This window comes from Hipposideros armiger, unplaced genomic scaffold (genome assembly GCF_001890085.2).
Source record: "Hipposideros armiger isolate ML-2016 unplaced genomic scaffold, ASM189008v1 scaffold_265, whole genome shotgun sequence".
Taxonomy (NCBI): domain Eukaryota; kingdom Metazoa; phylum Chordata; class Mammalia; order Chiroptera; family Hipposideridae; genus Hipposideros; species Hipposideros armiger.
In genome coordinates, this window is record NW_017731615.1 from 436,917 (window position 1) to 456,405 (window position 19,489).

The 19,489-nt window shown below is 34.8% G+C and overlaps 1 protein-coding gene across 4 annotated transcripts in view; it reads left to right on the forward strand.

The window, feature by feature from the left end:
• The window catches only part of ARHGAP5 (Rho GTPase activating protein 5), an 87,572-nt gene that overhangs the window by 59,319 nt on the left and 8,764 nt on the right, over positions 1 to 19,489 (forward strand). For all 4 annotated transcript variants that reach the window (XM_019656768.1, XM_019656767.1, XM_019656769.1 and 1 more), the window contains exons 4-5: positions 14,934 to 15,011; positions 18,687 to 18,818. In XM_019656768.1, coding sequence (XP_019512313.1) covers positions 14,934 to 15,011; positions 18,687 to 18,818 — 210 coding nt within the window. The remainder of the gene's footprint in view (positions 1 to 14,933; positions 15,012 to 18,686; positions 18,819 to 19,489) is intronic.

Below are 19,489 nucleotides of genomic sequence, written 5' to 3' on the forward strand. Positions count from 1 at the left end.
GGAAGAGCGCAATGATGGTGCCAACTTGGGCCAGTGAAGCAACATCCTCCACAACTAGACTGAAGAACAAAAGGACAGCAACTTGTCTGTCCCCCTTCCCCCAATTCCCCAGCACTGTTCCCATCCCCCCAATTCACCAATAAAAATCTTAAAAAAAAAAAAAGAAATTCTGGGCTTTTAATAACCTTAGCAGTGTCAGATAAGTGCTAAAAATTGGTATCATTGACATCTGAATTTAATGTTTAAAGTGTGACCTATTTATTCTTGATCTAGCAAAGAGGAATTATAAATTAGCCCTTAAAGCTTTTCTTTAGATATTTTTAGTTTGCCTATGTCTAGCAGAAATTAAATTCCTTGAGGTTTTCTGGTATATGAATATTACCTTTTGTGTTTCTAACTTTGAAGTATGTTTTTATCTGTTAGCAAGAACATTGCCATCTTGAAGTAGCCAGTCATTGGGTCTTTGCTAATGCTTTTTTAAAAAATATTTTTACACCACAGCCTTTAGACCATAATCTCCATGAGAGTAAACCCCTAGCTCCTAAAACAATATCTGTAAAAGAGTCCTTATTTAATAAATGTTTGAGAAAGAAACCTCAATATTTGAAAGAACTCTGAGTATCCTTGTGATATTAGTTATACATTAATAATATTTAAGTCTTGGGGCGGTTGGTTAGCTCAGGTGGTTACAGCACAGGCACATAGCACCAAGGTTGCCAGTTCAATTTCCACATGGGCCAAGGAGCTGCACCCTCCACAGCTGGATTGAAGACAAGTACTAGACTTGGAGCTTATGGGTCCTGAAAAAACACACTGTTAAAAAAAAAAATTTGTAGTCTTTATTTTCCAAACTAGAAATTAGCATTTATTTTTTCATCTACAAATACAAAGAATATATGGTCATTGCAAAAGATGAGAGAATGGAGGCATTTGTACTACAGTAAGACTTTTCAAAATTGGTATTTATATATCAGCTGAGTAATTTGCATTATGCTGAGTCACTAAGTTATAAAAACACAGGTTTTGCATTTTTATAAAAACACAATGTGCAAAGATTATGGCTATACTAAGGAAAGAAAGGTTATTCTTAGGTGAAAACTATTTCAAATGCTTTGTTTTTTAAGTTAAATTGAAACATGATATTGTCATATTTGCGGTTGACAACTAGATGTAGAATGCAAGAAGACGAATGTTGTGAAAGTCTGAAGAAACACTCTAGCCCTTTTTCTTTTTCTCTCTCAGGTGAAATAATTACTTTGAAAATAGAATCAGCTTTTACTATATGTTTAGTATTTGTATGGTAAACTTTCAATATGCTATAAAATAAGTGTGTTTTTATTCATTTAATTTTAGATCTCTGTGGAGTGTATATACAGTTACTATCTCCATTTTACAGAGGAAGAAACCAAGGTCCAGAAAAATTAAGCGACTTGTCTTATGTCACACAATTATACTGTAGACCCAGCCCCACTTAATATTACTGCTTACATGAGATTTTTGATAACCAGGTTTATTTTTTTTAAGGAAAAGAACTATTTTATTACAGCAGGGAAAAAATACAGATATGTCCATTCAGGAATAGAACTGAAAATTACCTGAGACTTCATGATCAACAGACAGGTTTTCTTTTCTTATATATTTATACTATGTATAATACACAGTTAACATAAACAGCTTTTTCAAAAGGAAAAATTAAACATGATTTTATAATATTTTTAATATATGAGCAACTTCATTTTGTGTAATATTTGTAGTTTTATGATTTAGCTATTATAATCTAACATCTTGATAATCCTTATTTACTCAGTAATCCTCTGTTTCTGAACCTAAGTCTTTTATATGCTAATATTTTTATTTCCTAGGAAAAAAGTGTAAGCATGAAATTGCTGTGCCCAACCCCAGTGATAGAAAGCATGCACAGAGAGAAAACCCTCAGCATAAAACAAATGGGGAGGCATTTCAAAAGTATATCCTTTAATATATTAAATGGAACAAACTAATGTCCCCAGCTTGCTCAATGTGTGAGCTTTAGGAAACCACTTCACTTATCTAAGCTTGCTTTTTTATCTTTAAATAAGGCCTCTTGCTAGTTATTTTGAAGATGGAATGAAAATGATGCATGTAGTATTTACTTTATGAACTTTTAATCATGTTATATAAAGAAAGGAACAAAAGGAAAGATTGGAAAGTTTAAGTTGCTTTTTCTCAAATATTAAATATTTAGTAGCTGGAAAGTAGCGAAATGTTTTAATTCAGTAAATTCGTTATAAGAATATAAATACCATCCCCCATGTATAACTTAAAAATACTTTTTTGATTAATGGAAAAAAGAAAATATTGCCTTTAGCTGTATTATTCCTGTAGTGGGCTTTTACCTAAAATGTCACTTAAATTGCTAAAAGATTCTTGCTCCATTGATGTTACTTTATTTTTATAAGCTTTATATGTAGATACAGGTGTCTATATATCTCTTTTTCTTTAGAGCAATTTTAGGTTTACAACAAAATTGAAAGGAAGGCACAGAGATTTCCCATATGTTCCCTGCCCCCATACATGAAAACCCCCTCATCCCGTATTATCATCATCACTCGCTAGAAGGGTACTTTTTTTTTTTTTTAAGATTTTATTGGGGAATCGGGGAAGGGGAACAGACAAGTTGCTGTCCTTTTGTTCTTCAGTCTAGTTCTGGTGATGTTGCTTCACTGGTCCATGTTGGTATTATCATTGCGCCCTTCCCGGGTGAGGCAGATCGGTCATTGGCCACTGGACGGCCGCTCATGGCGGCTCTTGGCAGCTCATGCCAGCTGCCAGACACTTACGGTAGCTTACGGCAGCCTACTGCAAGCCCCAAGGTAGCCCAGCTCCAGGTTGAGTTGTTGTTCACCATCTTAGCTGTAGAGGGCGCAGCATCATTGGCCCTAATGTGGGATCCGAACCGAGGACCCTGCTGCTTAGAGCTGGTGTCCCAAGCCAACTCTTAACCAACGCGCCACTCAGTCGGCCCAGAATGGTACATTTTTTACTAAGGATGAACGTACCTTGACATAATCACCCAAAGTCCATAGTGTATTTTAGGGTTCATTCTTGGTGTTGTACATTCTATGGGTTTTGACATGTGAAATGACATAGACCCATCGTTAATAATAACATACAGAGTATTTTCATTGCCCTAAAAATCCTCTGTGCTCTGCCTAACCATCTCTTCCTTTTTTCCCCAACCCCTGGCAACCACTGATTTTTTTTTTTTTTTGTCTTCATAGTTTTGCTTTTTTCACAGAATCATATAGTTGGAATCACAGTGTATGTAGACTTCTCAGATTGACTTCTTTCAGTTAGTAATATGTATTTGAGGCTTGATAGTTCATTTCTTTTTACTGCTCAGTAATATTCCATAGTCAGGATGTACTACAATTTGTCCATTTACCTACTGAACGACATCCTAGTTGCTTCTAGGTTTTGACAGTTATGAATAAAGATGCTATAAACATTTATGTGCAGATTTTTGTGTGGTCATAAGCTTTCTACTCCTTTGGGTAAATAGCAAGGAGCGCAATTACTGCATAGTATGGTAAGAGCGTGTTTAGTTTTATAAGAAACTACCGAACTGTCTTCAAAAGTGTCTGTACCATTTTGCATTCTCTCCAGCAATGAGTAAGAGTTCTTGTTCCACATCCTTGTTCCACCACAGCAACTCATGTTGTCAGCGTTCTAGATTTTGGTCATTCTGATAGGTTTGTAGTGCTATCTCATTGTTTTAATTTGCAACTCCTTAGTAACATATGTGTGGAGCATCTTTTTCATATGTTTATTTGCCATGTGTATATCTTCCTTGACGAGGTGTCTGTTAAGGTCTTTTGCCCATTTTGTAATGGAGTTGTTCTCTTATTACTGAGTTTTAAGAGTTCTTTGTATATTTTGGGTAACAGCCTTTTATCAGACGTGTCTTTTGTAAATGTTTTCTTCCAATCTGTGACATGTCTTCTAATTATCTTGACATTGTCTTTCACAGAGTAAAAGTTTTTAATTTTAATGAAGTCCAGCTTATCAATTTTTGTTGTTGTTGTTAACTGTCATTGGTGGCGTATCTAAAACGTCATCACCATACCCAAGGTCATCTAGGTTTTCTACTGTTATCTTTTACAAATTTTATAGTTCTGCATTTTACATTTAAGTCCATGATCCATTTTGAGTTCATTTTTGTCCAGGTTGGAAGGTGTATGTCTGGTTTCTTCCTTTTTTTTTTTTTTTTGGCGTGTCCAGTGTTCCTAGCACCATTTGTTGAAGAGACTATCTTTGGTCTGTTGTATTTATTGCGTTTACTCCTTGTTCAAAGATCAGTTGACTATTAAGGGTGTCTTATTCCTGGGCTGTCTATTCTGTTCCATTGATCTGTTTGCCTATGCTTTCCTCAACACCACCCTGTCTTGATTACTGTAGCTTTACAGTAAGTCTTAAAGTCAGGTAGTGTCAGCCTCCAATTTTGTTCTTCTCTTTGAATACAGTATTAACGTTAGGTCTTGACCTCTCTGTATAAACTTTAGAATCAGTTCGTTGACATTCATAAAATTACTTGCTGGGAATTTGGTTGAGATTGCATTGAATCTATAGGTCAAGTAGGGAAGAACTGACATCTTGATAATATTGTGTCTTCCTATCCATGAACATGGAATATCTCCATTTATTTAGTTCTTTGATTTCATTCATCAGAATTTTATAGTTTTCCTCATATAGATCTTGTACATATTTGTTAGATTTATATTTAAGTATTTCATTTTGGGGGCTATTAATGTAAATGGTATTGTGTTTTTAATTTTAAATTCCACATGTTCATTTGTATATAAGGAAAGCAATTTTGTATCCTTGTATCTTGCAGCCTTGCTGTAATTACTTACTAGTATTAATAGTAGGGTTTTTTGCCTATTGGTATTTTATATAGATGATCATGTCATCTGTGGAAAATGATAAGTTTTATGTTTTCCTTCCCCATCTGTATACTTTCGATTTCCTTTTCTTGTATTATTGTTTAGCAAGGACTTCCAATACAATGTTGAAAGGCATGGTGAGAGGAGCATCCTTGCTTTGTACCTATTCTTTCTGGGAAAGCATCAAATTTCTTGCTATTAAATACGATGTTAGCTGTAGGTTTTTTGTGGTCTTTATCAAATTTAGAAAGTTCCCCTCTACCAAGGTACCAAACAATCAATTCGAATGTGTACTGTCGGCAGTTGGACAGTTTGAATGAATCTATCATCCAGAAACGTGCAGAGCTTGTTAATTGTAAAGGAGTTGTGTTCCATTGCGACAACGGGAGACCACACACAAGTTTGATCAACCGTCAAAAATGATTGGAGCTTGGATGGGATGTGTTGCCACACCCACCATACTCGCTTGACCTTGCACCATCAGACTTCCACTTGTTTTGCTCTCTTCAAAACTCCTTGTGTGGTATAACGTTCAATTCAGATGAGGCTGTAAATCAGCACCTTGTTCTAGTTTTTCACAAATAGGTGCTTCTATGAATGAGGAATTATGAAGCTCATTGAAAGATGACAAAAGGTTATCGAACAAAATAGGCAATATATCATTGATTGATCTTTGTTCTTTATATAAGTAAATGATTTTTTTTTAAAGATTTTTATTGGGGAATTGGGGGGATGGGAACAGTGCTGGGGAATTGGGGGAAGGGGAACAGACAAGTTGCTGTCGTTTTGTTCTTCAGTCTAGTTGTGGAGGACGTTGCTTCACTGGCCCAAGTTGGCACCATCATTGCGCTCTTCCCAGGCGAGGCACATCAGTCGCTGGCTACTGGACGGCCGCTCACTGCGGCTGCTGGCTGCTCACGCCGGCTGCTGGCCGCTCACGCTGGCTGCTGGCTACATACGGTAGCCCATGGCAACCCACTGCCACAGGGTCTTCAGCCTACGCCGTCGCCGGCGACTCACAGCAGCCCAGCTCCAGGTTGAGCTGTTGTTCAGCATCTTAGCTGTGGAGGGCAGTGTCACTGGCCCTCATATGTGGGATCCGAACCGGGGCCCTCTGGCATCCCAAGCCAGTTCTTAACCATCGCGCCACTCGGCCGGCCCGATAAGTAAATGATTTTTGAAAAGCATAGACAAAATACGTCATGACTTTTTTCTGACAACCCAATAGTTGTCTTCCTATCCCCAGGTATCTCTCCAACTTAAAAATATTGAGTGCTTAAAAAAAAATTAAAAAATAGATCTAAATTTCATAGCCTAGGAATTAAGGCTTTTTAAATCTAAATTATTTTAGTTTCAAGAAACCAAAGGCAAAAAATATATACTTAATTGGAATAAAGGGTATCATATGAAACCAAAGGCATCTAATCTCAATGGGCTAGAACATAGGTAGTGTTATCAACTCTTTTTCTGTGTCCTCACTCTGGACTCACCTCGTCTGTTCACAGATCCTAGGTTTTTGTGTCTCAGTTTTAACCATATGCTAAGCTTAACCAGATGTCTTTGAGTCCCAATTCCACATTTCTAGAAGAGGGAATCTGATGAGTACAAAATAGTCAGCATCCTAGCTAGTTTTTCATTTAACATTGCCAAATAAATAATCAAATTATTTACTTTTTTTTAATAATGGGTTAATGTGGAATAAGTTTTAGCATGTTTAAATGCATATTACATTGTACAGTTATCTTGAAATATGATTTTGCCGTAATACCACTATTTACCCATATATATCCTTTAGTGTTCCTTACATTTTTATTAAGGAATAACAATGTACTTTTAATTTTGTAGCATCTAGTTTGAATAAACTTATATACTACCAATTCTTGGTATTTTTTTCCCACTTGTGCTTTTAACTTTTTGTTAAGGTAAAAATCACATAATATGTAACTAACCATTTTTAAGTGTACTACTCAGTGGCATTTAGTATATTCACAATGTTGTATAACCATCATCTGTTTTTAGTTCCAACATTATTTCATTACTCCAAAAGGAAATCAAATCCTGTACCCTTTAAGCAGTCACTCATTCCTCATTCACCCTTCTCACAGTCCCTGGCAACCATCAGTCTGTTTTCTATGTCTATAAATTTGCCTGTTCTGGTTATTTCATATAATTGAAATCAAAATATGTGACCTTTTATGTATGGCTCTTTCATTAAGCATAATGTTTTTGAGATTAGTCCACATTATAGCTTGTATCCGCACTTCATTCCTTTAATTATGGCTGAATTATATTCCATTTTGTGGATATACCACACTTTGTTTAGCTATTCATCCATTGATGAATAGTTGAGTTATTTATACTTTTTGTCTATGGTGATATTAATAGTGCTTCTATGAACATTCGTGCACAAGTATTTTTTTGAGTACCTGTTAATGAGTTCTTTAAGTTATATGCCTAGGAGTATGTTTATCTTTTAAAGAAGAGGTCGCATCATTTTTCATTCCAACTAGCAATGGATGAGAGTTCCCATTTCTCCACATCCTCACCAACACTTGTTGTTTTCTTTTTTCTCTTTTTTTTTTTAAATTATAGCTATCATTTGTGGGTGTAGAGTGGTTTGGATTTGCTCTTCCATAAAGACCAATGATGTTGAGCATCTTTTTATGTGCTTGTTGGCCATTTCTATATCTTCTTTAGAGAAATGTCTTTTCAAGTCTTTTGCCAACTTTTACATTGGGTTATTTGTCTTTTTCTTGTTTGGTTTTGAGAGTTCTCTTTATATATATATATATATTTTCTGGGTACTAGACCCTAATCAGATAAATGGTTTGTAGATAATTTTCTTCCATCTTATAGGTTATCTTTTTTTGATAATGTTCTTTGATGCACTAAAGTTTTAAATTTTGATGAAATCCAATTTTTATCTTGTTTCTCAAGTATTGATGCCGTATGTAAGAATCTATTGCCAAATCCAAGGTCATGGAAATTTTATCCTTATTTTTCTTCTAAGAGTTTTATAGCATTAGTAGCTCTTACATTTAATAAGTAAAGTCAGTAGAAATTAGGAGTAATTATACTTCATTCCTTTACATTTGAATTTTTTAATTTCTTTTTCTTGCCTAATTATTCTAGCTAGAACTCCACTCCAGTACAGTGTTTATTTAGAAGTAACAAAAGCAAGCCTCCTTTCTTTGTGATTCTCTCTTCTGTTTTTCTACTTTATATTTTGTTTACATTCATTTTAATTTTTATTTCCTTCATTCTTCCAGCTTTGAGTTAGTCTGCTCTTCTTTTTCTATTTCCTTAAGGTTAACCTAACCTTAAAGTTGAAATTTTCTTCTGTTTTAATGTAGGCATTTATTTACAGCTGCAGATTTCCTTCTGACCACTGCTTTTGCTCCATCCCATAGGTTTTGGTATGTTGTGTCTTCCTTTTTCTTCATCTCAAAAGATTTTCTGATTTCACTTGAAATTTCTCTTTTAAGACATTGACTGTTGTAACAGTGTATTGTCTAATTTCCATTTATGAGTATTTGTGAATTTTCCTGTTGTTAACTTATTTCTAATTTTCTTTTGTGGTCAATGAACATTCTTTGTATCATTTCACAACCTTTACATTTATTTAGATTTGTTTTGTGATCTGACATCTAGTCTGTCCTAGAGAATGTTCCATGTGTATTTGAGAGGAATGTATATTGTGTTGTTATTGAGTGGGAGTGTTATCTTTATGTTTATTTGGTTTACAGTATTGTTCAAGTTTTCTGTTTCCTTGGTGATATTCTGTCTAGTTGTTCTATTCATTATTAAAAGTGGAGTAATAAAGTTTTCAAACTTTTGTAGTTGAACTATTTCTCCCTTCAATTCTGTCAGTTTTTGCATCATATATTTTGAGACCCACCCTGTTATCAATGTATAATGTCCATCGATGTCTTATTTTTTCTGAAATTAGGGTAGCCACCCACCTATTTGGTTACTATTTACATGGAATGTATTTTCCCATCCTTTTACATTCAACATATTTGTGTCTTTGGATCAATAGTGAGTGTCTTGTAGACTTTATATAGTTGGGTTGTGTTTTTTTAATCCGTTCTATTTGTCTTTTAATAGGAGAGTTTAAACCATTTACTTTTAAAATAATTATTGAGAAGAACTTAATTCTACCATTTTCCTATTTGTTTTATATCTTAAATCTTTTATTTGTCAATTCCTGTACTACCGCTTTCCTTTGTGATTTGTTGTTTTTTTTCCTAATGTATCCTGATTCTTTTCTTAGCTCTCTTTCTGTATGTTTTTAAATTATTTTCTTAGTCATTACCCTAGGGATTACAACTAACATCTTAATTTTGTAGCAATCAGATTTTAATTAAAAACAACTTTGTTTCAATAGTATATAAAAATCTTTGTTCCTTTGCAGCTGTGTCTCCTGTCCCTTGCCCCTTTGTTATTATACATTACATCTTTATGCATATGTGCCCATTACCATAGATTTATAATTATTGTTTTATGCATTTTTAAGAATTGTACAGGAACATAAGGTTATAAATCAGAAATATACTACTACTGCTGGCCTATATACTTACCTGTGCAATTACTTTTACTTTTTTTTTGTATGGCTATCATGTTAATGTGTGATGCACTTTCATTTGAGCCCATTAGCATTTATTATACGGCATATCTGCTAGTGATGAACTCTCTCAGTTTTTGTTTATCTTTTAAGGCTGTCTTAACTTTTCCTTCATTTTTGAATGATAGTCTTTCCAGGTATAGAATTCTTGGTTGATAGTTTCTTTCAGGACTATATATCATCCCACTGCCTTGTAGCCTCCTTTTTTTCATTTTTATTTTTATTTTTCTGGAGAGATATATGCTATTAATCTTATTGTGGATTCCTAGGATGTGATGAGTTGTTTTTCTTATTTTTTCCGTGTAACTCTCATCCTGTTTGCAATTTGTTGAACTTGGATGTGTATAGGTTTGTTGGTTTCTTTTTAATATTTAGTAGGAAGTTTTCAGCCATTATTTTTTCAAATATCCTTTTCTCCCTCTTTTATTTAGGAAAACCTTTATGCATATGTTGGTACGTTTGATGGTGTCTCGGAAGCCTTTTAGGTGCTGTTCCTTTCATGATTTTCTCTTTTCTGTCCCAGACGGAATAATCTCATCTAATCTTCACTAATTGTTTTTTTCCTGCCTGCTAAAATCTGCTATTAAACCTCTCTAGTGAATTTTTCATTTTAGTTGTTATACTTTTCAGCTCCAGAATTTCTCTTTAGTTTTTTTAATAATTCTTGTGTATGTATTGATATTCACTATTTAAGTCATCGTTTTCCTGGTTTCCTTTAGTTCTTTGTTCATGTTATTCTTTGATTTCTTGTGCATTTTTAAAGCAGTTGATTTAAAGTCTTTGTCTAGTAAGTGCAATAACTGGGTTTTCTTATGGACTGTTTCTGTTAATTCCTTTTTTCCTTGTATGTACCATCCTGTTTTGTTTCTTTTTCCATGCTTCTTACTTTTTTGTTGAAAACAAATGTTTTGCATATTATATAATAGGACATCTCTGAAAATCAGATTTTCCTCAGCAGGATTTGCTGTTGCTGTTAATTGACTGCTTGTTCTGTGAGTTTTCTGAACTGTTTTTGTAAAGTCAATATTCTTACATTAGTGGCCACTGAAGTCTGTATTCTGTAGCTTAGTTGTTAGCTAGTGTTTTGACAGTTCCCTTAAATGCCTGGAGCCATTGGAAAAAAAATTCTTTCCAGGTCTTTGCAGATTGGTTCTGTATTGAGGCACTAACCACAGTTCTTTGAGAATAAGATCTGTATTGCTCCCTCTGGCCTTGCAACCTGCACCCAGAGTTCAGGCTGCCATTCTCATGATCATTGCCAATCTGGGGTATGGGGGATGGTAGGTGGGCAATTTAAAGCATCTTTCTTCACCAAGCCTTCTGATGGTTGTGATATTTTTGTTCTTTTACTAGATTCCAGAATCCTGCAAAAGTTGATTCTGACACTTTGAGGCAGCTCATTAGTTGCTTTTGTGGGGGAACCAAATCGTGAAATTCCCATCTCGATCTCTTTTGCTGATACCTTTTTCCACGGACATACTTATCTAATTTATGGATTATCTACACACCTTACTTCTCTACCCTTTGTAATTTATTTTATGACATAATTATTTTGACCTGAAGGTATACAGAAACAAGCAGTAAAACCCTCGTATTATATATTAGCAACTCAAATAGAACATGACACCATTTTAGAACTTCAGATGTCAAGAATTCTGTGTGTTACAATGGTTAGTTTACCTAAAAAGAGAAAAAGAATTTATGGTAATTGGTTAAAGGTATTATTTTAAATTTTTAAAAATTTTATATTTTGTTTTGGAATATTGGGGTGGATTTCTAAGGCCTTTATTGCTTGTAAGCCCTGAATAGATACTTTGGGATTTATGTGATTTAAGTCTAAGTAAAACTTGGATAATTCACATCTGGATCACATCTGGATAATTGAGTTAGTGGGTTGTTTATTAAAATTTTTATTGAGGAATTGGGGGAGGGAACAGCATTGGGGAGTCGGGGAAGGGGAACAGACAAGTTGCTGTCCTTTTGTTCTTCAGTCTAGCTGTGGAGGATGTCGCTTCACTGGCCCATGTTGGTATTATTTCACTCTTCCTGGGTGAGGCAAATGGGTCGCTGGTCACTGGACAGCCACTCACGGTGGCTCACAGCAACTCAGGAAAGCTCACGCCCTCTGCCAGCCAGCCCCACTGCAGCCTACGCTGTTGCCGATGACTCACAGCAGCCCAGCTCCACGTCGAGCTGTTGTTCACCATCTTAGTTGTAGAGAGCACAGTGTCACTGGCTCTCATGTGCAATCCGAATCAGGACCCTGCTGCTAAGAGCTGGTGTCCCAAGCCAACTCTCAACCAACATACCACTCTGCCAGCCCCGAGTAAACTTTTCTTTCTTCTTCAATTTGAGTTTGTCTGATGTTTCCTCACTATTAGTTTGAAATTAGGCATTTTTGTTAGAAATAATACTAACGTGGTGGTTATATCCTTCTAAGTGCATCATACTTGTTGAAATAGCTTGTCAATTTGTCCCAATATAGTTGATACTAATTTTGGTCATTTGGTCATGTCTGCCAAACTTCTTCACTGAAGTTAAAATTTTGGATTTAATAACTCGTTTATTTATTTGTATTGGTATGGACTTGTGTACTCTTACTGTATTTTTTTTTTAAAGATTTTTATTGGGGAATTGGGGGGATGGGAACAGTGCTGGGGAATTGGGGGAAGGGGAACAGACAAGTTGCTGTCGTTTTGTTCTTCAATCTAGTTGTGGAGGATGTTGCTTCACTGGCCCAAGTTGGCACCATCATTGCGCTCTTCTCTGGTGAGGCAGATCAGTCGCCGGCTTCTGGACGGCCGCTCACTGCAGCTGCTGGCCACTCACGCTGGCTGCTGGCTACATACGGTAGCCCATGGCAACCCACTGCCACAGGGGCTGCAGCCTACGCCGTCGCCGGCGACTCATGGCAGCCCAGCTCCAGGTTGAGCTGTTGTTCAGCATCTTAGCTGTGGAGGGCAGTGTCACTGGCCCTCATATGTGGGATCCGAACCGGGGCCCTCTGGCATCCCAAGCGAGTTCTTAACCATCGCGCCACTCGGCCGGCCCCTCTTACTGTATTTTTAATGAGTTATAATCCATTTATGTTCTTTAAGATATGTCCCCATAATTCTTTAAGTACTTCCTTGCTTATCTGGCTCAAAATGTACCAGGCTTAGTTTACACTTTTCCTGATGCTGCTGCCTTGGAATCAATCTTTTCTCCAAAGAACTCTGGCTTATTTTCTTAGAGAATAATATTTAGAAACCATTATTGGGACTGCTTCTGGACCCTCTCAGACAAAGCTAGGAAGTAAATGTGTGTACATTTGCATATATATACTTATTTCTACAACTATCTATAATTTTAAAACATGAGTTTAAGCTGATACCTTCAGTTTCAATCCAACACCACAGAAGTATATTTTAGTTTTAGTCCCACTTTTGTTATTAGTAACTCTCTTCTCCAGCAATGAGAATCCCTGGTTCCTTTATCCTCAACATATTTATTCATTTGCTCACATTCAGAATACATAAAAAGTATACATACCACTCTAGATAGGTAACCTACTAATTATAGCGTTCAATATTTGCTCATGTTTTTTTTTTTTTAATTTCTGAGGTCCAGTTACATAGAGTGAAGTGCACCAAACTTAAGGGTACAATTAGATGAGTTATAACAAATGCATACCCCTGTTTAACCCACACATCTGTCAATATATAGAACATTTTCATCACGCTTAATGTCTCTCCCCAATTAATATTCCAAGCACCAGAGATAACCTCTCTTCTGATTTTTCCCCCCACTGTAAATAGTATTGCCTGATTTAGAACATCATATAAATGGAATCATACTAAATAAATTCTTTTGTGTCTGGTTTCTTTCATTTGTCAGAGATTAATTCATGTTGGCCATATCAGTAAAATTTCATAACTTTTAAAAATATAACTTTGGCCCTTGAAACTTTTGTCAGTGAATTTTTGCTCCCTGTATGTCTATAGATTTCTGAATTTTGACTTTCCCCCCCCCCCCAGTAGGAGATAAATTTTGTTCCTCTTTCATATCTTTATACATTCTTTGTAAAGAATAAAATAATTGTAACTAGATAAAAAATTAGAAGGAATTAATATGTTGTCCCATATAGAGGCCTTGCCATTGGTCCAGCAATAAGCTTGGCAGAAATCTTGTCTATTGATTCTTTTTTCCTTGTGATCAGAAGAGTACATGCCTTATAAAATTGAGTCTCTTTCAGAAGTGCTCCGTTGAACATAGAGATAAGTATAGAATTTTGGCCAATGATATAAATGTTAGATCTTTATTTCAAGTGTGTTTATAATTGTTCATTGAAGTATTTTATGATAGCTGCTTTAAAATCCTTATCAGATAATTCCACAGCTGACATCTTTGTGTTTGACTGTTTTCATTCAAATTGCAATCTTCATGGTTCTTGGTATGATGGATGATTTTAGTTTTATTGTATCCTGGACATTTTGGATATTATGGTATATTTGGATCTTAATTTAAGTCTTGTATTTTAGTAGGCTTCCTCTGATACTGCATCATCGGGGGAGAAAGGCTGCCCTATCACTGCATGGTTGGGGTAGAAGTCCAGATTCTCAACTTGGTCTCCACTGGTCTCTGCTGACACTACCACAGTGGGGAGGAGAGGGTTTCTCTTACCTTGGGGGAGGAGTGGGAGTTCAAGCTCTCCACTCAGCCCCTGCTGACTCCAGGGTTGTGAACGAGCATCTTAGTTACTACTGGGCAAAGGTAGAATTCTAGCCTCCCCACTTGGTCACCACCAATGCATGTCAGAAGTAGTGGGTTCCATGGTGTTTGACTGGAGTTAGGGTAGTTATAGTGAAAAAAGTTTGTTTTGCAGGGCTGTACCTTTCCTAATTTCATTAGAGAGAGCAGGCTTTTATTGTTCTTACTAGTTTTCTGTGTGTTGTTTTTATTTTTTACCTCTGCTCATTGGTATTTCTGAGTTGCAGGCTTCTCTGTTGCCTGGTCCAGGATATACTCCTATTACAGGCAAAAAGAAAACCCAGGGAACTGTGTCATGTTGTTCTTCAAGATCCAGAGTCACTAGCTAGTACACCTTCTCTCCACCATTCAGTCTTTTGATGTTTGTTTTTTATATGTTGTGTTCAGGAATTTAGCTATGTTTAGTGCAAGAAATGTGTCTTCTCATTTTGCTTGGAACTGGATATCTTAAATGGTTTAAAATGAAAAAGTCCATTAAGAACTTATTTAAAATGAAATACTCCCAAAATATTTAATTCTTTAAAATATTCTACCACCATATTTTTGTAAGTCACTAAGATGTACATAAAGTTAAGTATATTCTTTATTGTAGATATATATGCACATATAGAAGCATGCATATTTCTTTATTCTTCTAGGATTATGTACTGAAGGACTCTACCGTGTTAGTGGGAACAAAACTGATCAAGACAATATTCAAAAGCAGTTTGATCAAGGTAAGATAATTATATAAAATAAAATCCTTGTTTTATTATTTTCCTTATTGAAATTTATGGTGAGAAGAATGATGTTTTATGAAAACCTTGTAAGGCATGGATGTCAAAAGGAGAGAGTTTGGAAGCGAGATTAGAAGTATTTAATAGAATAGATACCACCATCAAGAAACAGTAGAGCTATAAACCTATTACCAGAATTGGAAAAGCAGTGAATTAACTTACGATACAGCAGCACCTCTCTATATCTCAAATAATACTTACTTAAAATGCAATTAAAAGTTTTTTCCATGATATTGGACAAACTAATTAGCCATTAGGAGTGAAAACAAAGCTGAATTCCCTCCACATATTAAAGTAATCCTATATGAAATCAAAGGTAAAAATGAAAATTGTAAATACTAGGGAGAAAAATGAGTGATTATTTTTTATAGTCTGGGAGTAGGGAAAGGCCTAAACTTGATATGAAACCTGGACAGTATGAACAAGATGATAAACTGGACTGCCTAAAAATGTAAAAATTCTGTATGAGGCAGTGGATAAAACATAAAATCAGGAGATAAACTATAAATTTGGGGAAGGTGTGGAATATCTATGCTAGATAAGGAATTTATATCAGAAGAAAGTGACCAACACATACATGAAAATATGCTCTGCCTCTTATCAGTTATAAAGAAATAAAAATTAAAACAAAAAGATTGTAATTGTTATTTTATTATCAGAGTGAAAAAGATTTTTGGTAGGGTATAGACAAGCCAGTATGTTGTATACTGTTGGTTGGGTGCTTTTTGAGATACAGTATATGAATATCTATTAAAATTCGGGTAGCTTTGCTAGAGAAATTCAGCTTGTAAATATTTATGCTACAAAGTCTTTGTGTAAGTATACCAATGTATACTTACAAGGGCATTCACTACAGTCTGTTTTGTAAATTTTTTTTTAAAAGAAGGAGGACTACCCTACCTTAGTTTTTATAAGACGTATGCTAGATACCCATGTAAAGTAATTTAACATGTGTTGAAATGATAAAATGTCAGTTGTTAAGTGGCGTGTATTTGCTCTGCTTTGAAAGAGAATTGTTTAGTGTATTGTTTTATTTAAAAAATATTTTGTTAGAAAAACTGTTTAAACTTATAATATTAAATTGGTACGTACATTTCACTTCCAGTAATGAAGTAAGTAGTAGTCAGTACCAAAACCTCTGTAATTAGTCTTCCTGGTTTGGTTTTCTGGTTCTGGCACTTAACTGCCTTAGTGCCCAAGGGAGTTAATCTTTCTAACTCTCAGCTCTCTCACATCTAGAATGCGAATGATAAGACTAACTATGAGAATAATGAGATAATGCATATGAAAATTTTCTGTGCCAGGCACCCTATTAGATGTTCTTTGGGTAACTATTACAAGGAATATAGCCTTAAAGAAATAAACTTTAGTACATAAAAGTGTTTATCAGAGCATCTTTATGTTTTTAAATGAAATATATCTAAATGTTCAGTAATAGAATATTATGTAAATTTTAAATCTAGGAAGTATTTTGTGGGACAAATTAAAATTATTTATGTAGGGCAAAATGTTTAAAATTGGTGATTCTTCATTAGGGATATATGTGAGTTCTTAGTTCTATTCTTGGAAATTTTCTGCAAGTTTGAGATTACAATTAAATGTTACCAAGCCCTCAAAGTTTTGAAAATTGTGGAATTTAATAAACTGCGCAATGCCTTAATAATTAAATTTATTTGCAATGTGTGTCTGATTTTTTTGTTTGTTTGTTTGCATTTTTTGTTTGTTTTTTAAATAATTAGAGAAGGACTGAGAGGAAACATACGGAAGTATAAAATATTCATTGTCTCTGGGTGATGGGGGTAATTTTTTTTCTTTTTGTGATCTATATTTTTACATTTTCTGTCATAATTCATTATATTTATAATAAGGAAAAATGATTTTTAATAGAAAATTAACTTTATGATACACCTTTAGTATGTCCCATTGTTTTTTAAGTCAGAACTTTACTAAGTCTTTAAGTTTAAACTTTTGTATTAAAAATTTTAAGTATAACATTGGTTTGTCAGAAAAGTCATGACGCATGTTTGCAACAGATGGCACTAGTTCATTTTTAGAAGTACTAGAGTCATTTGCAACTATGTTATTGCTATGTCATTTGACAGCTGACAGTTCTAGCTTCATTCTAAAAAAAAACTGAGCGATTTGGTTGAATTTTGGAGATTTTACAACAAGTTGAAGATGGAAGACCAAACTGTACATTTTTGCCATATTTTACTTCCATAAAGGGAAGAATGCATGTTAAGATTGTGAAAAGTTGCATAAAGTTTATGGTATCAATGCTCTACAAGAATGTCATTGCCAACGATGGTTCACGAATTCCGTGCTGGTGATTTTGATCTCAGTGAACGCTTCTCTGCAAGGGAGGCCCACTGAGGTTGATGACGACAAAATAAAGGCATTGATCGAGTCAAACCCATGTTACACCACACGAGAGATTGCAGAAACATTGAACATCCATCATTCAAGTGTTCACGACCACCTGAAGTAGCTGGGATACATAAGCAAGCTTGATATTTGGGTTCCGCATGAACTCAAGTTCATTTGACGGCACGTATAAACATCTGCAATGTGCTCATTAAATGTGAGGAAAACGATCCTTTTTTGAAGAGACTGATAACTGGTGATGAGAAGTGGATCGTTTACAACAATGTGGTGCGCAAACGGTCTTGGTCCCGACGTGATGATTGGCCTCAAACGACATTGAAAGCACATTCAATCAGAGGAAAGTTATGCTCTCAGTGTGGTGGGATTTTAAAGATGTTGTGTTTTTTGAGCTCCTACCAAGGAACCAAACAATCAATTCGAATGTGTACTTTTGGCAGTTGGACACTTTGAACGAATCTAGAAACATGCAGAGCTTGTTTATTGTAAAGGAGTTGTGTTCCATCGCGACAACGCGAGACCACACACAAGTTTACTCACCCGTCAGAAATGATTGGCGCTTACTCTCTGACCATGCACCGTCAGACTTCCACTTGTTTCGCACTCTTCAAAATTCCTTGTGTGTTATAATGTTCAATTCAGATGACGCTGTAAATCAGCACCTTGTTCAGTTTTTCACAAATAAGGACAGGTCCTCTATGAATGAGGAATTATAAAGCTCAATGAAAGATGGCAAAAGGTTATCGAACAAACGGGCAATATATCATTGATCGATCTTTGTTCTTTATATAAATAATTGACCTTTGAAAAACATAGACAAAATACGTCATGACTTTTCTACAACCCAATAAAAGGTATAAACTTGAATTGTATGTGTAATTCCTGTCTTTTGTCTTTCTATTTACTTATGGCCTCTTTTTAAATAGCTTATGTAAACAAAATATTTTAAAAGAAGATATTAGTAACAGCTAATGTTCTTCTATATACCAATATCCCTAACAACATTTTGTATTGTAGCAAAAAAATTTTTCTTGCTTGGTTCTCTCTTCCCATAGCTGTATAGTTTATATTAAAATAATCGAGGAGTGATGAATCAGCCTGTAAAGAAAGGTGGCCGATGAGAAGACTTAAATACCTTTGGGTCTACAAGTTCTTGTTTAGCACATTTCTCCTATAATAAATTAAAATTTATTATACAAATTATAAATTAATATTTTAATTTTTGTCTTGTAGATCATAGTATCAGTCTAGTATCAATGGAAGTAACAGTAAATGCTGTAGCTGGAGCTCTTAAAGCTTTCTTTGCAGATCTGCCGGATCCTTTAATTCCATATTCTCTTCATCCAGAGCTACTAGAAGCAGCAAGTAAGTCTAAACCTCCTTTATTTGAGATGGATGATAGATTTTGTATTTTGATTGCTGTGTTGAAGTCAGCTGTGCACTAGGATGTGTAGCTAATAAAAATTCAACTTATTAGAATCGTTTCTTAATGGTATTTTTCTCTGAATAAATAACATCAGGAATCCCTGGGGCTGGCCCCAGAAATTAGTTTTAGCCAGCCTCCTAAGTGACTCAGTGCTCCTAGAAGTTTAAAGGTCATTGTACCAAAAGTTTGAGGGTTGTGTTTTTAATCCGAACTCAAAGGCGTTGTAAGATTAAATAAACTTTTCAAATGAATGTATCTATAATACATATATATATATATATATATATATATGTATATATATATATATATTTCAATAAAGTATTATTAACCTGTGTATGGTCTGCACATGTATATTTAAAATGTTTCAAGTCACATTATCTTTGGCCTCATGTCTAAAGTCATTTTTTAGAAAAGTAAAGCAAGAAAATGGATATTTAGTATTTATTCTTACTCTGGCATCATTCATCCAGATGTTGCTATTAAACAAATATTCATTTGTTATCTGGAAAATGATGCAGAAGATCTGTTTGAGTATCAGGTAACCTAGTGCTTAATCCACGTTGTGTTCTCAGTGGCTAAAATGAATGTAATTTCTAAGTATTTCTTTGTA